The 23,356-nt window shown below is 44.3% G+C and overlaps 1 protein-coding gene across 5 annotated transcripts in view; it reads right to left on the bottom strand.

Moving 5' to 3' along the window:
- Nucleotides 1–23,356, bottom strand: part of LOC137382868 (protein PML-like) — a 100,031-nt gene that overhangs the window by 36,912 nt on the left and 39,763 nt on the right. For all 5 annotated transcript variants that reach the window (XM_068055408.1, XM_068055406.1, XM_068055405.1 and 2 more), the window contains 4 exons: nt 13,756–14,266; nt 6,968–7,551; nt 5,620–5,666; nt 4,236–4,398 (listed from right to left, as the gene is read on the bottom strand). In XM_068055408.1, coding sequence (XP_067911509.1) covers nt 4,236–4,398; nt 5,620–5,666; nt 6,968–7,551; nt 13,756–14,264 — 1,303 coding nt within the window. In that variant the 5' untranslated portion in view covers nt 14,265–14,266. The remainder of the gene's footprint in view (nt 1–4,235; nt 4,399–5,619; nt 5,667–6,967; nt 7,552–13,755; nt 14,267–23,356) is intronic.

The raw sequence follows: 23,356 nt of genomic DNA, 5'->3' as shown, positions 1-23,356 counted from the left end.
AACTGTGTAACAGCCCCGACAATCAAATTTTTCTGCAGCACCTGTGGAAGAGCCTGTCACTCTAGAATTGGCCTTTATAGCCACTCCAGGCGCTGCTCCACAAACCACTGACCACCTCCAGGTGCTTACCCATTGTCTCCCGAGATAAGGAGGCTAAAGAAGAACATTAATCCCATTTCCCTCTCACATCCCCACCTTCCCTCAATTCTCCTACCGCCTACCTACACTAGGGGCAATTTATAATGGCCAATTTACCTATCAACCTGCATGTCTTTGGCATGTGGAAGGAAACAGGAGCACCCGGCGGAAACCCACGCGGTCACAGGGAGAACTTGCAAACTCTGCACAGGCAGTACCCAGAACCAAACCCGGGTCGCTGGAGCTGTGTGGCTGTGGTGCTATAAAACTGCGCCCTGTGCTGCCATGTTGTCCATAGAAAAGCATAGAAACATAGAAAATAGGAGCAGGAGTAGGCCATTCGGCCCTTCGAGCCTGCTCCGCCACTCATGGCTGATCATCCAACTCAGTAGCCTATTCCGGCTTTCGCCCCATACCCTTTGATCCCTTTAGACCCAAGAGCTATATCTAACTCCTTTTTGAAAACATACAATGTTTTGGCCTCAACTGCTTTCTGTGGTAGCGAATTCCACAGGCTCACCACTCTCTGGGTGAAGAAATTTCTCCTCATCTCAGTCCTGAAGGTTTACCCCGTATCCTTAGACTATGATCCCTGGTTCTGGATTACCCCACCATCGGGAACATCCTTCCTGCATCTACCCTGTCAAGTCCTGTTAGAATTTATAGGTTTCTATGAGAAACCCCCCCTCACTCTTCTGAACTCCAGCGAATATAATCCTAACCAACTCAATCTCTCCTCATACGTCAGTCCTGCCATCCCAGGAAACAGTCTGGTAAACCTTCGCTGCACTCCCTCTATAGCAACAACATCCTTCCTCAGATAAGGAGACCAAAACTGCACACAATATTCCAGGTGTGGCCTCACCAAGGCCCTGTATAATTGCAGCAAGACATCCCTGCTTCTGTACTCGAATCCTCTCGCTATGAAGGCCAACATACCATTTGCCTTTTTCACCGCCTGTTGCACTTGCATGCTTACCTTCAGCAACTGGTGTACTAGAACACCCAGGTCTTGTTGCATATTCCCCTCTCTCAGTTTATAGCCGTTCAGATAATAATCTGCCTTCCTGTTTTTGCTACCAAAGTGGATAACCTCACATTTATCCACATTATACTGCATCTGCCATGCATTAGCCCACTCACTCAACTTGTCCAAATCACCCTCAAGCCTCTCTGCATCGTCCTCACAACTCACTCTCCCACCCAGTTTTGTGTCATCTGCAAATTTGGAGATATTACATTTAGTTCCCTCATCTAAATGTGGGCAGCACAGTGGTGCAGTGGTTAACACTGCAGCCTCACAGCTCCAGCGCCCTGGGTTCAATTCTGGGTACCTGTGCAGAGTTTGCAAGTTCTCCCTGTGACTGTGTGGGTTTTTGCTGGGTGCTCCAGTTTCCTCCCACAACCAAAGACTTGCAGGTTGATAGGTAAATTGGCCATGATAAATTGCCCCTAGTATAGGTAGGGGAATTGTGGGAATGTGGTAGGAATATGGGATTAATGTAGGATTAGTATAAATGGGTGGTTGATGGTTGGCACAGACGCGGTGGGCCGAAGGGCCTGTTTCAGTACTGTATCTCTAAATAAATAAAATAAATCATCAATGTATATTGTGAATAGCTGGGGTCCTAGCACCGATCCCTCCAGTACCCCACAAGTCACTGCCTGCCATTCAGAAAAAGACCCATTTATCCCTTCTCTTCGTTTCCTGCCTGCCAACCAATGTTCTCTCCATCGCAATACACTACCCACAATCCCATGCGCTTTAATTTTACACGCTGATCTCTTTTGCAGGACTTTGTCGAAAGCCTTCTGAAAGCCTAAATAGACCACATCCACTGGCTCCCCCTCATCAACTCTACTAGTTACATCCTCGAAGAATTCTAGTAATTTGTCAAGCATGATTTCCCTTTTGTAAATCCATGCTGACTCTGCCCGATTCTATCACTGTTCTCCAAGTGCCCTGCCATAAAATCTTTGATAATGGACTCTAGAACTTTCCCCACTACCGACGTCAGGCTGACTGGTCTATAATTCCCTGCTATCTCTCTACCTCCCTTTTTAAATAGTGGGGTTACATTAGCTATCCTCCAATCTGTAGGAACTGTTCCAGAGTCCATAGAATCTTGGAAGATGACCTCCAATGCATCGACTATTTCTAGGGCCACTTCCTTAAGTACTCTGGGATGTATACCATCAGGCCCTGGGGATTTATCGGCCTTCAATCCCATCAATTTCCCCAACACCATTTCTCTACTAATACTGATTTCTGTCAGTTCCTCTCTCTCACTAAGCCCTTTGTTCCCCAACATTTCTGGTATGATATTTGTGTCCTCCTTTGTGAAGACAGAACCAATGTATGCATTTAGTTGGTCAGCCATTTCTTTATTCCCCATAATAAATTCCCCTGTTTCTGACTGTAAGGGACTTACATTTGTCTTCACCAATCTTTTTCTCTTCACATACCTATAGAAACTTTTAGTCAGTTTTTATGTTCCCCGCAAGCTTGCTCTCGTACTCTATTTTCCCCTTCTTAATCAATCCCTTGGTCCTCCTTGGCTGAATTCTAAACTGCTCCCAATCCTCAGGTCTGCTGTTTTTCCTGGTAAATTTATACGCCTCTTCCTTGGATCTAATGCTATCTCTAATTTCCCTTGTAAGCCATGGTTTGGCCAACTTTCCCGTTTTACTTTTGTGCCAGACAGGGATAAACAATTGTTGCAGTTCATCCATGCGCTCTTTAAATGTTTGCCGTTGCCTATCCACTGTCATCCCTTTAAGTAACGTCTGCCAGTTCTCATGACCAACTTGCGCCTCATACCTTCATAGTTTCCTTTACTAAGATTCAGGACTCTTGTCTCAGAATCAACTACGTCACTCTCCATCTTGATGAAGAATTCTGTCATATTATGGTCGCTCATCCCCAAGGGGTCTCGCACCACTAGATTGTCAATTATTCCTCTCTCATTACACAATACCCAGTCTAGGATGGCCTGTTCTCCAGTTGGTTCCTCAACATATTGGTCCAGAAAACCATCCTGTATACACTCCAAGAATTCCTCCTCTGTGGTATTGTGACTAATTTGATTTGCCCAATCTATATGCAGATTAAAGTCACCCATAATTACAGATGTTCCTTTATCGCATGCATCTCTAATTTCCTGTTTAATGCCATTCCCAACATCACCACTACAGTTTGGGGGTCTATATACTACCCCCACGAACGTTTTTTGCCCCTTAGTGTTTCTCAGCTCTACCCATACAGATTCCACATCGCCCAGGTCTTGCTGCATATGGACATAGTCTGCTTCAGTATCTGAGGAGTTGCGAATGGTGCCAAACTTTATGCAATCAGCGACTGTCTCTACTTCAGACCTTATGATAGAGGGAAGGTCATTGATGAAGCAGCTGAAGATGTCCCAGTGTCAATCTGGCAGGACTCCCTTTTTAATATGATACAGCTGATTAGCAAGTGCGGCCCCAGGGGAGGAGCAGATCAGGGCATATGAAAAAAATCAGAAAATTAAATAGCACAGAATGTCATTTGGCCCATGGTGCCTGTGTCAGCTCTTTGAAAGACCATTCCAATTAGTCCCACACCCCTCCTCTTCCCCATAGTCCTGCAAATGCTTCCCCTTTAAATAAATATCCACTTCCCTTTTGAAAGAAAGTACTGAATCTGCTGCCACCACCCTTTCTTGCAGTGCATTCCCGATCATAATTTGCTGCATAAGATAAATTCTCTTCATCTCCTCCCTGGCTTTTTTGCCAATTTTCTAAAATCTGTGTCCTCTGGTTACCAATCCTCCTGCTCTGCAAACAGTTTATCCCTATCTGCCCTATCAAAACCCTTCATAATTCTCTTACTAAATCATCCCTTAACCTTCTCTGCTCCAAGGAGAACAATTCCAGCTTCTTGACTCTCTCAATATAACTGAAGTCCCTCATCTCTGGTGCCATTCTAGTAAATCTCCTCTGCACCCTCTCTAAGATCATGACGCCCTTCCTAAAGTGTGGCGCCCAGAATGGGCCACAACACTTCAGCTGAGGCCAAACCAGTGATTTACAAAGCTGCCAAAAAGAAAAGAGATACTTGCTGGTTGGTGACACCATATCTTCAAACTCGGCCTCATCAGTGCTAGCCACGGTTGCTCTGAGCAACGGAGGGAGGACCATGTCTTTGCCCACTGGGAGAGTCCTGAGGTTGGCTGGACCCTCTCCTGTTGATGTCCTCTCCTGGTAATGATGTGAAAACATGTCCTGCAAACAGAATAACAGTAAGAGTACTAGCGGAACTGATAGAGCACTATAATTAGAGTCCCTCCCACCTGGGGCCAACACTTTACAAGTGCACTAGCCTGTTCTTTGCAGTGGTGGAACTAAGTTGGAGCAAAACTACTAACTGAAAGGGTGGCACAGTGGCGCAGTGGCTAGCACTGCAGCCTCACAGCTCCAGTGACCTGGGTTCGATTCTGGGTACTGCCTGTGCGGAGTTTGTAAGTTCTCCCTGTGACCGTGTGGGTTTCCACCGGTTTCCTCCCACAGCCAAAGACTTACAGGTTGATAGGTAAATTGGCCATTGTAAATTGTCCCTAGTGTAGGTAGGTGGTAGGGGAATTGAGGGGATGTGGTAGGAATATGGGATTAATGTAGGATTAGTATAAATGGGTGGTTGATGGTCAGCACAGATTCGGTGGGCCGAAGGGCCTGTTTCAGTGCTGTATCTCTAAATAAATAGAAGGCATTATGGTGCCCTCGTGGCATGTGTCCTATCTTGTACTGTGATGTTATGGAAAGTGAATTATGTCATCATCCTGCATCCTTGAGGGGGCAAGGGAGCATCAAATCCTGGGGGCCACACCTTCCAAATGTCAGTTTGGCTCAGTTGCTGGCACTTGACCTCTGAGTTCAAAGGTAGTGGGTTCAAGTCTCACTTGAGTATAAAAATCAAAACTGACACTCTGATGCAATACTGAGGGGGTGCTGTCTTTCAGATGAGACATTGAACTGAGGCCCCATCTGCCCTCTCAGGTTTACATAGCACAATCTTGAAGTATAGCAGTGGAGTTCTCACCAGTGTCCTGGCCATCTTTGTATCCCTCAACTAACATCACTAAAATATTTATCCAATTTGTTCACAAATGTTGCCTGCACAACAACAGTGCGAATGCTTTCAAAGAAAAGTAATCCATTGATCAGAAAGTACTTTGGGACATCCTGAAGATGTGAAAATGCCTTTCACTTGCTCTATCTTCCACAGAGAAAGAGGCAAGTGTACAAAGCGTTTTCAGTTACCTAGCAGCTTCTTTCAAACTGGTTCCAGCTCCAAAGCTCCACATTAACCTGCTCCAGCCCGTCTGAAATGTCTGATGTTTCTATTAACACCACAGAATTGGGCATTGCATGTGTGGTATGAATGGTCAACCAATCAGATCACAGTTCCTCACCAGCCTCTCTTTCCCCACAGCACCCATTACTTACCACCAGAGTCTCCTCAGCTTCAGAATCTCCAGCTTCATCGCCCTGTTCTGAAAGCAACAAAGTACAATCAGACAGAGGTGGCTTGTTACTAAGGTCAGGTTTCAGTACTGCCAGAGGAACAGGACAAATCAAGCACTGCTGCTCATTGCTCAGTAGAGCAAGCTTCTCATTTCAAAAGTGCAATTGGATGATTATCAGTGAGGCTCCTGTCTCCACAAAGCCTGTCCACCATCTACAAGGCACAAGTCAGGAGTGTGATGGAATACTCTCCACTTGCCTGGATGGGTGCAGCTCCAACAACATGGGCGGCACAGTGGCGCAGTGGTTAGCACCACAGCGTCACAGCTCCAGCGACCCGGGTTCGATTCTGGGTACTGCCTGTGCGGAGTTTGCAAGTTCTCCCCGTGTCTGCGTGGGTTTCCGCCGGGTGCTCCGGTTTCCTCCCACCTCCAAAAGACTTGCAGGTTGATAGGTAAATTGGCCATTGTAAATTGCCCCTAGTGTAGGTAGGTGGTAGGAGAATGGTGGGGATGTGGTAGAAAATATGGGGGTAGTGTAGGGTTAGTGTAAATGGGTGGTTGTTGGTCGGCACAGACTCGGTGGGCCGAAGGGCCTGTTTCAGTGCTGTATCTCTAAAAAAAAACACACAAGAAGCTCAACACCATCCAGGACAAAGCAGCCCACTTGATTGGCACCCAATCCACCACCTTCAACATTCACTTCCTCCACCACTGACGCACAGTAGCAGCAGTGTGTACCATTTACAAGATGCACTGCAGTAACGCACCAAGGCTCCTTAACAGCACCATCCAGACCCACGACCTCTACCACCTAGAAGGACAAGGGCAGCAGATGCATGGGAACACCACCACCCCAGGTTCCCCTCCAAGCCACACACCATCCTGATTTGAAACTATATCGCTGTTCCTTCACTGTCGCTGGGTCAAAATCCTGGAACTCCCTTCCCCACAGTTCTGTTGGTGTATCGACTCCACATGGACTGCAGCGGTTCAAGACGGCGGCTCACCACCACCCTCTCGAGGGCAATTAAGGATGGGCAATAAATGCTAGCCTGGCCAGCGATGCTCACATCCCATGAATAAATGAACAAAAAGTCAAAATTATGTTTTACACGCAATACACATTGTAACAGAGAGCATTACTGTAAAGGTTGGTATTTCAGGGCAGTTTTATGCAACAATAGCATCAAACACTCCCAGGGCAGGTACAGCACAGGTTAGATACAGAGCAAAGCTGCCTCTACACTGTCCCATCAAACACTCCCAGGACAGGTACATCACAGGTTAGATACAGAGCAAAGCTCCCTCTACACTTAAGAGTCAGTTACCTTTCTTGTGGATGAGAGTTCCAAGTAGATTCTGTGTTTCCAGTGTACATTCTATAAACTCTATCAAAGTGGCTTCCTTACTCTCATCAATAGGCATCTTTGCCACTAAGGTCGTCAGTGCTGATTTAATTGTTTTGTACATTTCCATCATCTCCTCATTAGTTCCAAACTTCAGCATTTTTCCTGCCAGCTCTTTCCCAGCTCCCATTCTTTTAATTATCTGTTCTGTTTGTTTCAGGCTCTCGGCCAGTCTGCTCTCCTCTAAGTTGCACTCGGTCTCCAGCTCCCTCAGCAATGCATCCCCTTGCTTACTGATCTCTTGTATCATGGTGGAAGCCTTCTGTTTTATTAATGCTTCAGTTTCATTTTGTGCATTGTCCAGGCTTTGCTGCAGGGATTTCAGTTGTGTGTAGATTTCAGTAAATGTATTGTGATTTTCTTGGGTTGTGTCCATCATTTGTTTCAACTCTCCTTTCCTCAGGACAACCTCCTGCTTAATGTCGTGGTAACAGTGATCTGGGGAAATGTGATAAAGCAGCAGACAGTTGCAGCAAATGCTTACGGAACATGTCTTGCAGAAAAACCTGAAAATAAATCAAATGCAGAAAGGTCAATGTGGTGAAATAGAGATGCAACAATAACTTGCATTTATATAGCAGCTTTAACATAGTAAAACATCCCAAGACGCTTCACAGGAGCATTATAAAGGAAAATTCGACACTGTGCCACATAAGGAGATATTCATAGAATCATAGAAATGTATGGCATTGGAGGTCATTCGGCCTATCGTATCTGTGCCGGCTGAAAAGAGCCGTCCAGCTTAATCCACATTCTAGTTCTTAGTTTGTAGCCTTTAGGTTACAGTACTTCAAGTGCCTATCCAATTTTTTTTTTAAAATGCGATGATGTTTTCTGCCTCTACCAGGCTTTCAGGCAGCGAGTTCTAGACCCCCACCATCCTCTAGGTGAAAAACGTTTTCCTCAACTCCCGTTTAATCCTTCCACCAATTACTTTAAATCTATTCCCCCGATTATTAACCTCGCTGCTAAGGGAAATAGGTCCTTCCTATTCACTTTATTTAGGCCTCTCATAATTTTATACACTTCAATTAAATCTCCCCTCAACTTCCTCCATTCCAAAGGAAACAAACCCAGCCTATCCAAACTTTCCTTATAGCTAATATTCTCCATTCTTGGCAAGATCCTTGCCTATCTCCTCTGTACCCTCTCTAGTGCGATCACATCCTTCCCGTAATGCGATGACCACTACTGTATGCAGTACTTAGCTGTGGCCTCACTAGTGTTTTATACTAGCATAACATCCCAGCTCTTATATTCTCTACCTCAACTAATAAAGGAAAGTATCCCATATGCCTCCTTAACCACCTTATTAACCTGCCCAGCTACCTTCAGGGATCTGTCGTTATGCACCCAAGGTCCCTCTGTTCCTCTACACTTTTCAAAATCCTACCATTTATTGTGTATTCCCTTGCCTTGTTAGCCCTCCACAAATGCATTACTTCACACTTCTCTGCATGGAATTCCATTTGTCACTTTCTTGTGCATCTGATGAGTCCATTGATATCTTCCTTTAGTCTACAGCTTTCTTCCTCACGATCAACCACACAGCCAGTTTCTGCAAGGATCTTAATTATGCCACCTATGCTTAAGTCTAAGCCATTGGTATCGACCAAGCCCTGTGCTACCCCACTGTAAACAGCCTTCCAGTCACAGAAACAGCTGTTATCTGTTACCCTTTGCTTCCTGCCACTGAGCCAATTCTGGACCCAACTTGCCACTTTGCTTTAGATCCAACAGCATTTTATTTTCCTGATCAGTCTGTCATGTGGGACCTTGTCAAAAGCCTTGCTAAAATCCATACAGACTACATCAAATGCGCTCCCCTCATTAACCTTCCTTGTTACTTCCCCAAGAAACTGAATCAAGTTAGTCAGACACGACCTTCCGTTAACAAATCCAGATTGACTGTCCTTGATTAATCTTTGACTTTCGAAATAAATGATCAGTATTGTGCTTCAGAAATTTTTCCAATAATTTGCCCACCACGGAGGTTAGGTTGACTGGCCTGTAATTACTCGGTCTATTCCTTTCTCCCTTTTTAAACAATGGTACAATATTTGCTGTCCACCAGTCCTCTGGCACCACACCTGTAGCCAGAGAGAATTGAAAAATGATGGTCAGAGCCTCCACTCTTTCACCCCTGCTCTCTTAATGGCCTGGCATACATATATTCTGGCCCTGGTGTTTTATCCACTTTCAAAATGCTAAACCTCTTAATATTTCCTTTCTCGCTATATTTATCCCATCTAACGTTTCACGCTTCTCCTCCTTAACGACAATGTCTACACTGTCTTCCTCTTTTGTGAAGACGAACGCAAAGCATTCATTAAGAACCACGCCCACACCTTCCGCCTCAACAAAGGTTTCCTTAGTTATCCTCTTGTTCTTTATATATTTATTAAACATCTTAGAGTTTTCTTTGATTATTAGGACAGGTGACCAAAAGCTTGTTCAAAGAGGTAAGTTTTAAGGACATCCTAAAGGAGGAGACAGAGATGCAGAGGTGGAGAGGTTTAGGGAGGGAATTCCAGAGCATTCGGCCTGCACATTGAAGGCACAACCTCCAATGGGGGATGATGAAAATTGGCAATACTCAAGAGGCCAGAATTGGAGGAGTGCAGAGATCTTGGAGGCTCGTATAGCTGGAGGATGTGACAGAGGTAGAGAGGAGCAATACCATGGAGGAACTTTAACATAAGGATGAGAATTTTAAAACAGAGGCATTGCCAGACCAGGAGTCAATGTAGGTCAGTGAGCACAAGGGTGATGGGTGAATGGGACTTGGTGCAAGGTAGGATATGGGCAGTAGAAGTTTTGTGCGAGCTCAAGTTTACAGAAGGTGCAAGGTGGGATGCCAGCCACGAGAGCAATGAATGAGTCTGGAGGTAAAAAAGACATGGATGAGGGTTTCAACAGTTGATGAGTCGAGGCAGGGGTGGAAACGAGCAATATTGCAGAAGTGGAAATAGGCGGCCTTGATGACGGAGAGAATATGGGATCGGAAAGCCAACTCATGGTCAAATATGAAAATAGATTAATATTAGGAAAAAGCTGAAAAGTGACGAGGGAAAACAAAAGAAGAATTCCATTGGAGATTTCTGGGAACATCTCAAATAATATGAGCAAATGTAAACACAGTAAAAAAAGGAAGGAAATATTAGCCCCAATTAAATTGTTAACAGCAAGCTGGAATATCAGCACAATGAAATAGCTGAGCTATTAAGTAGTTATTTCATGAGAACTTACATTTATATATTACCTTTGACATAGGAAAACATCCTGAAGTACTTCACAGACGGATCAGATCAGTCAGTATAAATGGGGCTGAGGCAGCCTGGGCATTGTTCATCACACTCTTGACATTTTTAAAGTGTGCAGATTTTCCATTTATACAGCTAAGATGGAGTGCACAGAGAAAGCTCAGGTGGTACGGCTGGCCTTATGATGGAGCCTGCAGGATTGCCCATCATTTAAATTAATGGCTGCAAAATTGGACAGGTTCCATCGCAGACATGATAATCACCACCTGATCTTCTTGTGTGCTGTTTCCCATTAGAGTAAAGCCAGCTTTACCAAGACCAGCCTTTTACATCAATAATCAATTTATACAACTTCAAGGTACACTGATCCTGAGAGGTTTGTGAAATAACTTTACACTCTGCCAAAAACAATGACACCAATGCAGTTTAAAACTTAATTTTTTTCAGGGCCTGCTTTTTATGCATTAGTATGAATATAACGCAGCTCCTGCTGGCATGCCACGATATGGCTTCTTGTGAGTTGCCAATCTCGGCTCTGCAGAATGGAGCCAGGTGCTTTCTCTACGAGGGAAGGGCAAGTCATAGGTGAGGTACCACAACTGAGAGTGGGTTCCTGAAAACTGGGCGACCCACTGTTGGTTTTTTTTAGGATATTTCCATACATCCCTATTGCCCTTCTTTGGGGGCATTTATTATAGGACATTGTCATATATCCTTTTCCTCTAATACAAGGATTAGCAAACACAGACATATCTGGTTAATACTCTTTATTAAATCAAACCAATGATATAATAAAAAAGCCCTTATGTAAAGTGGCACAGTGGCGCAGTGGTTAGCACCGCAGCCTCACAGCTCCAGCGACCTGGGTTCAGTTCTGGGTACTGCCTGTGTGGAGTTTGCAAGTGCTCCCTGTGACCATGTGGGTTTCTGCTGGGTGCTCCAGTTTCCTCCCACAGCCAAAGACTTGCAGGTTGATAGATAAATTGGCCATTGTAAATTGCCCCTAGTGTAGGTAGGTGATGGGGATGTAGCAGGGAATATGTAGGATTAGTATAAATGGGTGGTTGTTGGTCAGCACAGACTTGGTGGGCCGAAGGGCCTGTTTCAGTGCTGTATCTCTAAATAAATAAAGTGCCCATGAGATCGGTTTCGATCATAACTCACAGGCAAAGGACTCATCATCAGGAGGTTGCAAGTGTGTTGTCCTGACTGCTCAGCAAGACCAGCTTGAAATCTCCAAAGTGTCGTATCCCTTTATAGGGTTAAATGTGGGTACAATATGTCATCATGTTCTGTATGTATGCTGCTGATCCCTTACATCGTTTATAGTAAGGTTAGCTGCTGTCATATGTCACGCATGATCATTTATGTCTTGAGTTGTTTATTGCACTCCAGACATTCCCACATTCCTACATTCTGAAGAAGGGTCGCTGACCTGAAACGTTAACTCTGTTTCTCTCTCCACAGATGCTGCCACACCTGCTGAGTATTTCCAGCATTTCTTATTTTTATTCTTACATTCGTGTTCATTACAGAAACAGGAGGAAACAGGAGTCCGCACAGGAATTTTCAATGAGGATTCCGGTGAGCCTGAGCAGGCTGGTACATGATAGTGCACAGCGGGCAGACAACAAACATTTTTGGTGGGAGATGAAACGTATCGGACCCATGGGAATCTAGCGCTGGGCTCAGCATTGGGCATTTTTTTTATTTTGGAAGCATTGCCACACCTTTTTACTCCACAGGCCCTCTTTGGAGCTGCCTGCTCTCATTAGCAATGCAGCAGTATGCCCCAACATGGCTGCCGCCTGCCTTTGCCACTTGCGCTCTGCAGGCAGCTCCCACCACTAAATGGGCGCTGAGCTTGACTTCTGCCCAATTAGGGCATTTACATTTGTCGGACGCATCGCCTTAGTGACACAGCTGAGATGCAGTGTCGGGACCCAGAAATCATCCAGGCATCGGGTTCCCGACCCCATTTTGAAAATTCAGCCCCACTGGTCACATCTGTCAATTATCCCTACTCTCTGCTCCTGCCACTCAGCCAATTTCCAACCAATTCCATGATCTTCAACTTGATCTTACAGTTTTTTGAGGCACTTTATCAAATGCTTTCTGGAAGTCTACATAAATAACATCCATAGACATTCCTCTGTCCATTACTTTTAGTCACCTCCAAAACATTCAAGCAGGTTTGTCAGGAATGACCTACCCTTTACAAATCCATGCTGGCTCTCTCTGATCAGCTGAAAATTTTCAAGGTGTTCAGTCACCCTGTCCTTAATTATAGATTCTAACAATTTCCCAGCAACTCATGTTAGGCTAACTGGTCTATAATTCCCTGGTTTCCCTCTCTCACCTTTCTTAAATAGCGGAGTGAGATGCATAAATTTTCCAACCTAAAATAACAGTTCTCAAATCAAGAGAACTTTGGAAGCATCTGCAATGTTTTCACCTACTCCCTTTAAATCCTTTGGATAGAAACCATCTGGTCCTGGGAGTTTGTCACTCTTTAGTGCCATTATTTTCTTCATTAATGTTATTTTGCTTACATTAAGTTTGGTGAGTCCCTGTCCCCGATTCAATGTTAGTTCCTTGGGATGTCTGGCATGCTGACTTCTTCCTCTACTGTAAATACTGATGCAAATTAATTATTCAACATGTCTGTTATTTCCCTATTCTCATTGACAATATCACCACTATCAATTTTCAAAGGGCCCACACTACTCCATCTTTTACCTAATATAATTGTAGACATTTTTTGTGTTGATTTTGACATCCCTTGCAAGTTTCTTTTAATTCTTTCTTACTATATATTTTGTCATCCTTTGCTGTTCTTTGTATCTTTACCATTTGCCAGGATCTGTGCTTTTTTTGCATTTTTGTATGCTTTTTCTTTTAGTTTAATGCTGTCTCTTACCTCTTTAGTTGCCTTTGGCTATTTTCTTTGGCAGGTAGAGCTCTTGCCCTTTAGGGGTATAAACTAGTTCTGTATCACATTCAAATCTTTTCTGAACACCTCCCACTGATCTTCTATCCTTTAACCCATTAACAGGTTTTTCCTGTTTACTCTGGACAGTTTCTAACTCATTCCATTGAAGTCAGCCTTATCTAAATATAGAATTTTTGCAGCTGTATCATGTTTCTCCCTTTTCAAACATTACATTCAACTCCATCATACTAATGAGCACAGTTAATGAGCTCACTGCTATGATACTTTAGGCCCCACCTGTACAGCCATTTCACAATGAGTCTTTAATATGTGGATGTATATTTATATTTATATTTATATTTATATTAAGGAAAGCTTATTATGGCAGGTCGACCTAGTCCACCTATACTTACACCCACCCTCTCATTAGGGGATTGTGCATGACATGAGGATACCTGAAGGCTGAGGTGGTAGGGGGATATAATCTGTGGGATCAGCCACTTGTATAGTATTACCTAATGTGCTGCTCCTTGTGGGCTGGACAAACAGTCTGTTCCTCGTTCTTTGCCAAAGTAACAAAGTCTTCACAGTTAAACATCCTCAGATTATCCAGGGTCTTCACCAAATGCCCGTACCTCTCTGTCAACACCTGGTGCGAATGGCAACATCTCAGGCACAAGAACCGATCACACTCAAAGCACATGGAAGTGGCGGGCCGGTCATCCCCAAAGGCCTGGCACAGACTGCACCAAATGTCCAATCCCATTCCAATCCTCTTCCTTAGCTGCAGCTTGCTCACCAGGTTTGCAATGAATGTGTTGTCCTGTATGTTAATGACCTCTCCATCTGTGGGGGCACTGCAGACAGGACAGGTGGCAGGGCTTTGACTTGTCCACTCATTCCACAGGCACTCCTGGCAAAAGCTGTGCAGACATGGGAGCAGCTTGGGTCTGTCGAGCTGTTTACAGCAAACTCCACATTCAAATTTTTCAGCTGCTAGACTCACCTCGGATGCAGTTTCCATCACTTAAATTAAAAAAAAAAGAAAAATATTGAATGAAAAACGTGATTTGTTGATAATTAGCACAAAGAGTTATTTGGGCATCTGTCTGTATCACATCAAAGGTCAAAGAGATGATTATGAAGAATTAAACCACTGTTCAGACTTAAACCTTTGTTCAGACTGGGAATCCTAGTCATAGCAGAATCCCTGTATTACTACACAGAGGCAGCACTACTTACCATGTGAATTAGTACCTGCAGTTTGTAACAAATGCTGTCTAGGCTCGCCATCAGCAGTATCTCTTCCCCTAGTAGCAACAACTTGCCTGTATATAGTAACTTGAATATATGTCCACCTTCATAACTTAGCAAAAAGGCCCAGGTGCTTCACAGTGTAATCAGACAAAGTCTGACACTGAGCTAAAAAAGGAGATATTAGCACAGGTGACCAAAAGCTTGGGAAAAGAGGTTTGCAGGAGCACCTTAAAGGAGGAGCGGGGGTGAGGCAAAAATATTTATGGAGTGAATTCCAGAGCTTTAGGCCTGGCAGCTGAAGGAAAGACCACCATTGATGGGGTGAAGGAAATCGGGGATATTCAAGAGGCTAGAGTTGGAGGAATGCAAGATCTGACAGAGTTGTGGGCCTGGAAGAGATTACACAGATAGGAAGGGAGGAGTCCGCTGATAAGAAGGATAAGAATTCTAAATCAAGGCACTGCTGGACTGGGAGCACAGGGGTGATGGGTGAACGGGACTTGGTGAGAGTTAGGAAATGAGCAGCAGAGTTTTGAATGAATTTAAGTTTAAAGAAGATGTACAGAAGATGGGAGGCCAGCTGGAAGAGCACGGGAATAGTCACATGAGCAGGTAGCAAAAGCATAGATAAGGGCTTCAGTGGCAGATGAGCTAAGTAAGGTGGAGACAGGAAATATTATATTACCAACATTGCTTCCACCTCCATAATGATGGTCGGGGAACAGAACTGATGGATGAAGGGAATGACTGGGGTTACAGCAATTGCTGTGAATATCCATACATTGTCCAGCCAAACAAAACATTCAATCAATGAATGAATGAATTAACCAATTAAACTATACAAGAACACAACTGACCTGTACCTGATTCAGACTGTACTGTGAGCTAATGATGGAGACTTTTGGGAGCAGCAGTGAGCACTCGTTGACTGCAAGTATTCTGTATAAATCACGCACAGGTCTTTAACCCAACCTGGAAAAAAAAGGGGTCACCTGCTCCAGAGGCAGCACCTTTCCCCTCCTGCACTCCCTGTGCCCTAGGTGACCCACTCCAGTTTGGTTTGACTCCATAGGAACCAATATCACTCAACAGTGAAGCTTTAGTGTATTAAAGGGTTAGTTTGGTGCAGTTGGTAAACCCCTGCTGCTTAACACCTGTAAAAGTAACAGTCAGTTAATCAGATATTGTACTATTGAAGGCACAGGAAAGTAACAATTTCTGCAACTTCTTACAGAAGCATGTGCAATAAGCAGTAGCGAAATTAACCACCCATCATAGATAGCTTCTTTTTATTTTAATTGTTGATATCTAAATTTCAACTGTCTTTGTAGGAATGATTTCAATGCCACTGGATACAACTGCAGCTGAAGCTCATTATTTAACTTATTTTTTGAGTATTCAGCTTCTCCCTAAGACTGGGCTTTGGGATTGTACTGAAAATGGTTATAATTTTAAGATGTTATATTTGAGTTTATTCTTTCAGCTAACTAATGAAAGAACAGTCTTCAGTTACAAGAAACAATGAGGAGCCAACAGAGTGTGGGAATTCCTGAAAATTCAGTTTGATACTTCAGTGTAGTACTGAGGGAGTGCTGCACTGTAGAAGGTGCCATCTTTTGGGTGAAACGTTAAACTGAGGCCCCATCTGCCCTCTCAGGTGGACCTAAAAGATTCCATGGCCACTATTTTGAAGAAGAATGGAGATCTCCCGGCTGTCCCAGCCGATATTTATGCCTCATCCGCCATCGCTGCAACAGAGTATCTGGTCACTATCTCACTGCTGCTTGTGGAACCTTGCTGTGTGTAAATTAGCTGCTGTGTTTCCATATTAAAACAGTGACTACAATTCAAAAAAGTAATTCATTGGCTGTAAAGCGCTGCGGCACATCCTGAGGTTGTGAAAGGTGTTGTATAATTACAGGTGTTTCCTTCTTCTCTGTGTGTTTAGGATGAATACTTGTGGAAGGCGTCTCCAACTGTTGTACTCCAGCTCATGTTTTGAGCTTGATGAGCTGCTGGACTAACTCTGTCAGATATAGGAGAACACATTAATGATATTCTAAAAGAGCCTATGTGATTCAAGGTTTTACATAGAGACAAAGAGCACAATGACACAGAGGTAATGCTAGACCCCCACAAGAACACAAGAAATAGGAGCAGCAGTAGACCATATGGCCCATTGAGCCTGCTCCGCCATTCAATACGGATCCATGATGGTCACATATCACATTCCACACACATCACACAAGTTCCCTGCACTGTCATCCCTGTGTCCACCTTAAAAATGTGACCAGTGTAATTCAGGACCACCAAATTCTTCTAAGAATCAGACTTTGCGTACTTTCTCTGTAGCTGCCTCATCTTTTATAATACGTAAGTATTATTTATAAATGAAAAGCCCACCCAACAGCAAGTAAATCTCAGCCTGTATTAAGACCACTCAGCTGACATTCAACAGCAGAGCAGTGGAGTCCAGCCTTAAACCACAAGCAGGATTGGAATAACGGTAAGGGACAGATAATGTAAACAAGTATGGGGAGCTGGGACCAGTGTCCTGGAGATTCAAATAACCAGGGACGTAGATAGGGCTTTAAAGTAAATAGTGGAGCGAGGGTTCAAGTGAAGGGACATTTAGAAAGTTAAAGAGAAAGGACAAGGCAATATTTCAGGGTGGCAAGTTGAGTAACGATAACCAGAGTGTGACAGGAAGGGACAGAGCTTACAAATGTATGAGTGCACCAGCAAATAGGGTCAGAGGAGGGAAAAATGGTAAAAAGACACAATTAAAGGCTCTTCATTTGAATGCACATAACATTCCTAACAAGATAGATGTTGACAGCACAAATAGAAATAAATGGGTATGATCTGTTAGCCATTACAGAGACATGATTACAATATGACCAAGGCTGGGAACTGAATATTAAGGGGTACTTGACATTTCAGAGGATAGGCAGAAAGGAAAAGGAGGTAGGGTTGAGACATAGAGTCATTACAGCACAGAAAGAAAGCCATTCCGCCCATAAAATCCATTCCAGCTCTCTGTAGAGCAATCCAATCTGTCCCATTCCTCTGCTCTGTTGGAAGCAGCAGTCCAGAGAAGGTTTACTAGACTGAAATCTGGAATGGGTGGGTTGTCTTATGAGGAAAGGTTAGACAGGCTAGGCTGTCCACTGGAAATTCCACTGGAATTTCAAAGAGTAAGAGGCGACTTGATTAAAACAAAAAGATACTAAGGGGTCTTGACAGGGTAGATGTGGAAAGGATGTCTCCCCTTGTGGGAGAATCTACACTGTTTAAAAATAAGGGGTCACCCATTTCAGTCAGAGATGAGGGGAAAGTTTTTCTCTCAGAGGGTTGAGAGTCTTTGGAACTCTTTTCCACAAAGGGCAGTGGAGACAGAGCCTTTGAATATGTTTAAGGTAGAAGTAGATAGATTCTTGATAAGCAAGGGGGTGAAAGGTTATCAGGGGTAGGTGGGAATGTGGAGTAATCAGTTCAGCCATGAACTTACTGAATGGCAGAGTAGGCTCAAGGGGCCGAGTGGCCTACTCCTGCTCCTAATTCGTATGTTCGTATATATCCCTATAGCCCTGTAAGTTTATTTCCCTCAAGTGCCCATCCAATTTTCTTTTGAAATCATTCATCGCTTCCACTTCCACCATCTTCAAAGGCAACGAGTCCCAGCTTTTGCACTCAAAACCTGTATGAGACCAAGAACCCATATGCTTTGCTAACTACTCTCTCAGTATGTCCTTCCACCTTCAAGATCTCTGCAAATGAACGCCTCGGTCACTCTGTCCCTGTACACATTTTAGAACTGCACCATTGAGTCTATATTGCCTCTCCCAATCCCATCTGCCAAAATGCAACACCTCACACTTCTCTATCTTAAATTCCATTTGCCACTCGTCTGCCCATTCTGCTAGGCTATCTATGCCCTCTTGAAGTCAATTTGTATCATCCTCACTGTTTGCCGCTCCTCCAAGTTTGGTATCATTGGCAAATTTTGGAATTTTACTCTGTATTCCAATATCCAATTCATCTATATATATATATATCAAAAAAGCACTGGTCCTAGCACTGACCCAAGGGGAACATTGCTGTCTACCGTCCTCCAGTCTGCAAAATAACCATTTACCACAACTCACTGTTTTCTGTCCTTAATCCAATTTTCTATCCAAGCTGACACTGACCCTCCTATTCCATGAGCCTCAATTATTAATCAGCCTTTTATGTGGTACTTTGTCAAACACTTCCTTAAAATCCATATAGACAATATCCATTGTATTCCCTTCATCAACTTTCTCTGTTACTCCATCAAAAAATTCAATTGGATTAGTCAAGAACGATCTGCCTTTTACAAATCCGTGCTGGCTCTCCTTAATTAACTCAAGCCTCTTCAAGTGTCTGTCGATTTTTTTTTCCTGATTATTGTTTCGAAAACCTTACCCATCACTGATGTTAAACTGACCGGCCTGTAGTTACTACTTCCTTGAGTAAGGGTGTCATATTTGCCATTCTTCAGTCCTCCGGCACCTCCCCTGTATCGAGGGAAGATTGGAAGAGTATGGCAAGCCCTTCTGCTATCTCCATCCCCACTTGCTTTAGCAACCTGGGATGCAAGGCATCCAGACCAGGTAACTTATCCACTCTAAGCATAGCCAGCCTTTCCAGTACATCCTGCCTATCAATTTTCACCTATCCATTACCTCTAACCTCTCCGCTTCTACCGATATTTTGTCAATATCCTCTTCCTTATTAAACACTGATACAAAGTATTCATTAAGTTTTCAGCCTTGCCTTGCGCCTCTAAGCATATATCACTCTTTTTGCCCCTAATAGGCCCCATCCCACCTCTTACTACCCTCTTCCTACTTACATGCCAGTAGAAGATTTTTGGGGTCCCTTTATGTTTTATGCCATTCTATTCTCATATTCTCCTTTCTCAGTTTTATTTTCTTCTTCACTTCCCACTTCCAATTTAGAAGTTCTAATTTAGATTGTTCCTTGGTCTTCTCCATTGCTAATCTAAACAAAGATGATAAAATGATCACTCTTACCCATGTGCTCCCCGAAAGGCACTTGATCCACTTGGCCCATCTCATTCCCAGCACCAGATCCAGCAATGCCTCCTTCCCAGTTGGACCGAGAACATACTGGTCAAGGAAGTTCTCCTGAACACATTTCAGAAATTCCTCCCCCCTCCTTTTCCTTTACTCTAACATTTGGGTAATCAATATTTGGGTAATTAAACTCCCCCAATATTAGCACTGGATAGTTCTTGCGCATCTCCCTGATGTCCCTGCAGATTTGCTCCTCTATCTCTCTCCCACTATTTGGAGGCCTATAGAATATCCCCAGTGTTGTAATCATCCCTTTTTGCTTCTCAACGTTAACTAAATGGATTCTATATTTACCCCTCAAGGACATCCCCTCTTTCCAACACTAAAATGTCTTCCCTAATCAGTACTGCCACCCACTTCCCGTTTTTCCTTCCCTATCGTTTCTGAATACTTTATATCCTTGAATATTAAGCGCAGAGTCCTCACCATTTAAAGCCAGGTTTCTGTTATTGCCACTACATCATATTCTCACACCATTCCCCAGCTATTTGTGCTTGTAGCTCACCAACCTTATTCATGTCACTTTGTGCATTTACATGCATGGATTCTAAACCAGTCTTTGTATTCCTCATAGTTCTTCTTAGTCTGTTCCTATCTAATACTTCCTTCTCTAGACTATCCACCACTCTCACTCTTTTATGCACCTTATTCCTCTTTTCTACTTGTACATCATCATCCTGGGGGTTACCACTGACCAGAAACTTAATTGGACCAGTCATATACTGCAGTTACAAGAGCAGGTCAGAGGCTGGGAATTCTGTGGCAAGTAACTCATCTCCTGACTCCCCCAAAGCCTGTCCACCATCAACAGGACACAATTCAGAAGTGTAATGAAGTACTCCCCACTTGCCTGGATGAGTGCAGCTCCAACAACACTCAAGATGTTCAACACCATCCAGGACAAAGCAGCCCGCTTTTTCAGCACTCCATGCACCACCTTCAACATTTGCTCCCTCCACCACTGGCACACAGTGGCAGCATTGTATTTCATCTACAAGATGTACTGCAGCAATGCACCAAGCCTCCTTCGACAGCACCTTTCAAATCCACAACCTCTACCACCTAGAAAGACAAGGGCAGCAGATGCATGGGAACACCACCACCTGCAAGTTCCCCTCCACGCCACACACCATCCTGTCTTGGAACTACATCACCATTCCTTCACTGTCGCTGTACCTACCTCACATGGACTGCAGCAGTTCAAGAAGACAGATTACTACCACCTTCTCAAGGGCAATCAGGGATGGGCAACAAATGCTGGCCTTGCCAACAATGCTTACATCTCACGAAAGAATTTTTAAAAATGCTGGTGCCCATCCCCGTGCCAATTTAGTTTAAACCTTTTCCAACCACACTAGTGAACCTCCCCGTGAGCGCATTGGTTCCAGTCCTGTTGAGGTGCAACCCATCGCTTTTGAATAGGTGCCTTCTGCCCCAGAACTGGTCCCAAAGCCTCAAGAATCTGAAGCCCTCCCTCCCGCACCATGCTTCAAGCCATGCATTGATCTTTCATATTTCTAGTCTTGCTAGCACTGGCATTGTGAGTAATCCAAAGATTATTACCTTCCCGTTCCCACTTTTTAACTTCCTCCCTAGCTCCTGAAATCTGACCATAGGACCTGCTGTCTCTTTGTCATTGGTACCAACGTGTACCACAAGTTCTGGCTCAATCCCTTCCCCCTGCAGAATATTCTGCACCCTCTCCGTGACGGCTTTAACCCTGGCATCAGGGAGGCAACACACCATGTGGAACTCATGATGATGGTTAGAGAAATGCTTGTAGGTCCCCCCCAACTATGGAATCTCCTTTAACGACTGCATTCTACTCTTTGTTGTCCCTTGCCCATTGGTGCCATGGTCTGGACTGCACTCCTTCGCGGTGTCATCACTCTCAGCAGACTCCAAAAGCTGAGTAGTTTTGAGAGTGACACAAACACTGAAGACTCCTGCACCTCCTGACATTTGCTACTCTTCTGGATGGCCACCCATCTATCCTGAACTCTCTCTCTGCCTGTGGAGTGATCACCTTCTGAAGCACACAATCCAGGAAACTCTTATCCTCCCTAATGCTCCACAGTGACTCCAGCTGCCCCTCAGACTCTGAAATCCTGAGCTTGAGCTCAAGCAGGGAGACACTTCCTACTGACGTGGGCCCCCAAGACACATGAAATGTCCTGAAGTTCCCACATGGCGCAGGAATTGCAAGCAACTGGTCTCAGCTGCAAATCCATGATCGAAGAAAAATTCTCTATCCCCTCTTTTAGAATCTAGTGAGTACCTTTGTTATGAATGCTGGACTTGGTAGTACGGTTATGTTTTTAAAAACTGTGATCTTTTATGCAGTGTAAGCACTGCCCAGAGACAAGTCAGGGATCTCAGTTACCATGAACGCAAGGAACCCAGATCAAAGACCCTTTTCAAAGCAGCGTGCAAGGTTGTAAAACCTGAAGAAAAATGGGTTTTGCTCTTCCAGACTCTCAGATTGTAAACAGGAAGCCAGGGGCTCTAAAAATGCAAATTCGAGTTGCAATTGCTAACACCCGGAAACAAAGGAAGGCCTTTGAATACTGTCAAAGGCAAGCGACTATTGACTTTTGTTCTGGTTAAAGTCAATGGGCTTTCCTAGGCTTTGGGAGTCTTAGGGAAGTAGTCCTAATGGAAGAATTTAAAACTAGTGTCCCTCCTAGAATAAGGTCCCACATGGAAGAACATAAAGTTGGTAAAATAAGGGATACCGCAGTAATGGCAGATGATTACCAATGACCCACAAAAGCAGTAGTTACAGCCCCCAGTTTGGAAACTTTCAGAGAAGTTGGAGAAATAAGAGGTTTGATAAGGAAAAGAGATCTGGTTTTAGTGAGAGAAAGGGTAAAGGAGAGGATACAGGCAATCCTCAGAGTAGTAAGAAACATAATCAGGAGACTAGCATTGAGTCAAAAGGACCAACAATGTTATTTTTGTAATAAAAGACAGAATATAAAATCAGAATGCTGGAAGTTAAAAGGCTGTGCTAGGTTTACTGAAAGCCTGTCCTGAGAAGGGTGCCTCGGTGGTGGAGGGAGTGAATGTCTGTGCCAATCAAGCGGGCTGCTTTCTTCTGGATGGTGACGAGTTTCTTGAGTGTTGTCGGAACTGCACCCATCCAGGCAAGTGGAGAGTATTCCATCACACTCCTTACTTGTGCCTTGTAGATGGTGGACAGGCTTTGGGGAGTCAGAAGGTGAGTTACTTGCCTCAGGATTCCTTGCCTCTGACCTGCTCTTGTAGCCACGCTATTTATATGGCGACTCCAGTTCAGTTTCTGGTCAATGGTAACCCCCAGGATGTTGATAGTGGGGGATTTAGTGATCGTAATGCCATTGAATGTCAAGGGGAGATGGTTCGATTCTCTCTTGTTGGAGATGGTCATTGCCTGGCACTTAAGGGCCTTCGCCTGCCTCCATGAGGATTTTACGCATGGCAAGTGGGCGTCCTGGAGCCGGGAGAAGCCACCTAACGAAAGCAGGTGGCTTCCGAGCGTCCCGGGGTGGCCCTCATGATTGGGCACCCTGTGCCCGATGGAGGGCTGCCCCCGCTACCCCAACCACCCCCAGGACCCAACACGCTCCCTCTTCCTCCAATTGACCACTCTTGCCTCGCCGGGGCCCAACCGATTACATCCGGTGAGGCAACCAAAACCTATCTTACCTCCCAGCTCCCCAGCATCTGGACTTCATGCTGGGCTGCAGTCCCAGCA

Source organism: Heterodontus francisci, chromosome 23 (genome assembly GCF_036365525.1).
Source record: "Heterodontus francisci isolate sHetFra1 chromosome 23, sHetFra1.hap1, whole genome shotgun sequence".
Classification (NCBI taxonomy): Eukaryota; Metazoa; Chordata; class Chondrichthyes; order Heterodontiformes; family Heterodontidae; genus Heterodontus; species Heterodontus francisci.
The sequence above is the reverse complement of the archived record's forward strand: the minus strand, read 5'-3'. Positions and strand labels throughout refer to the sequence as shown.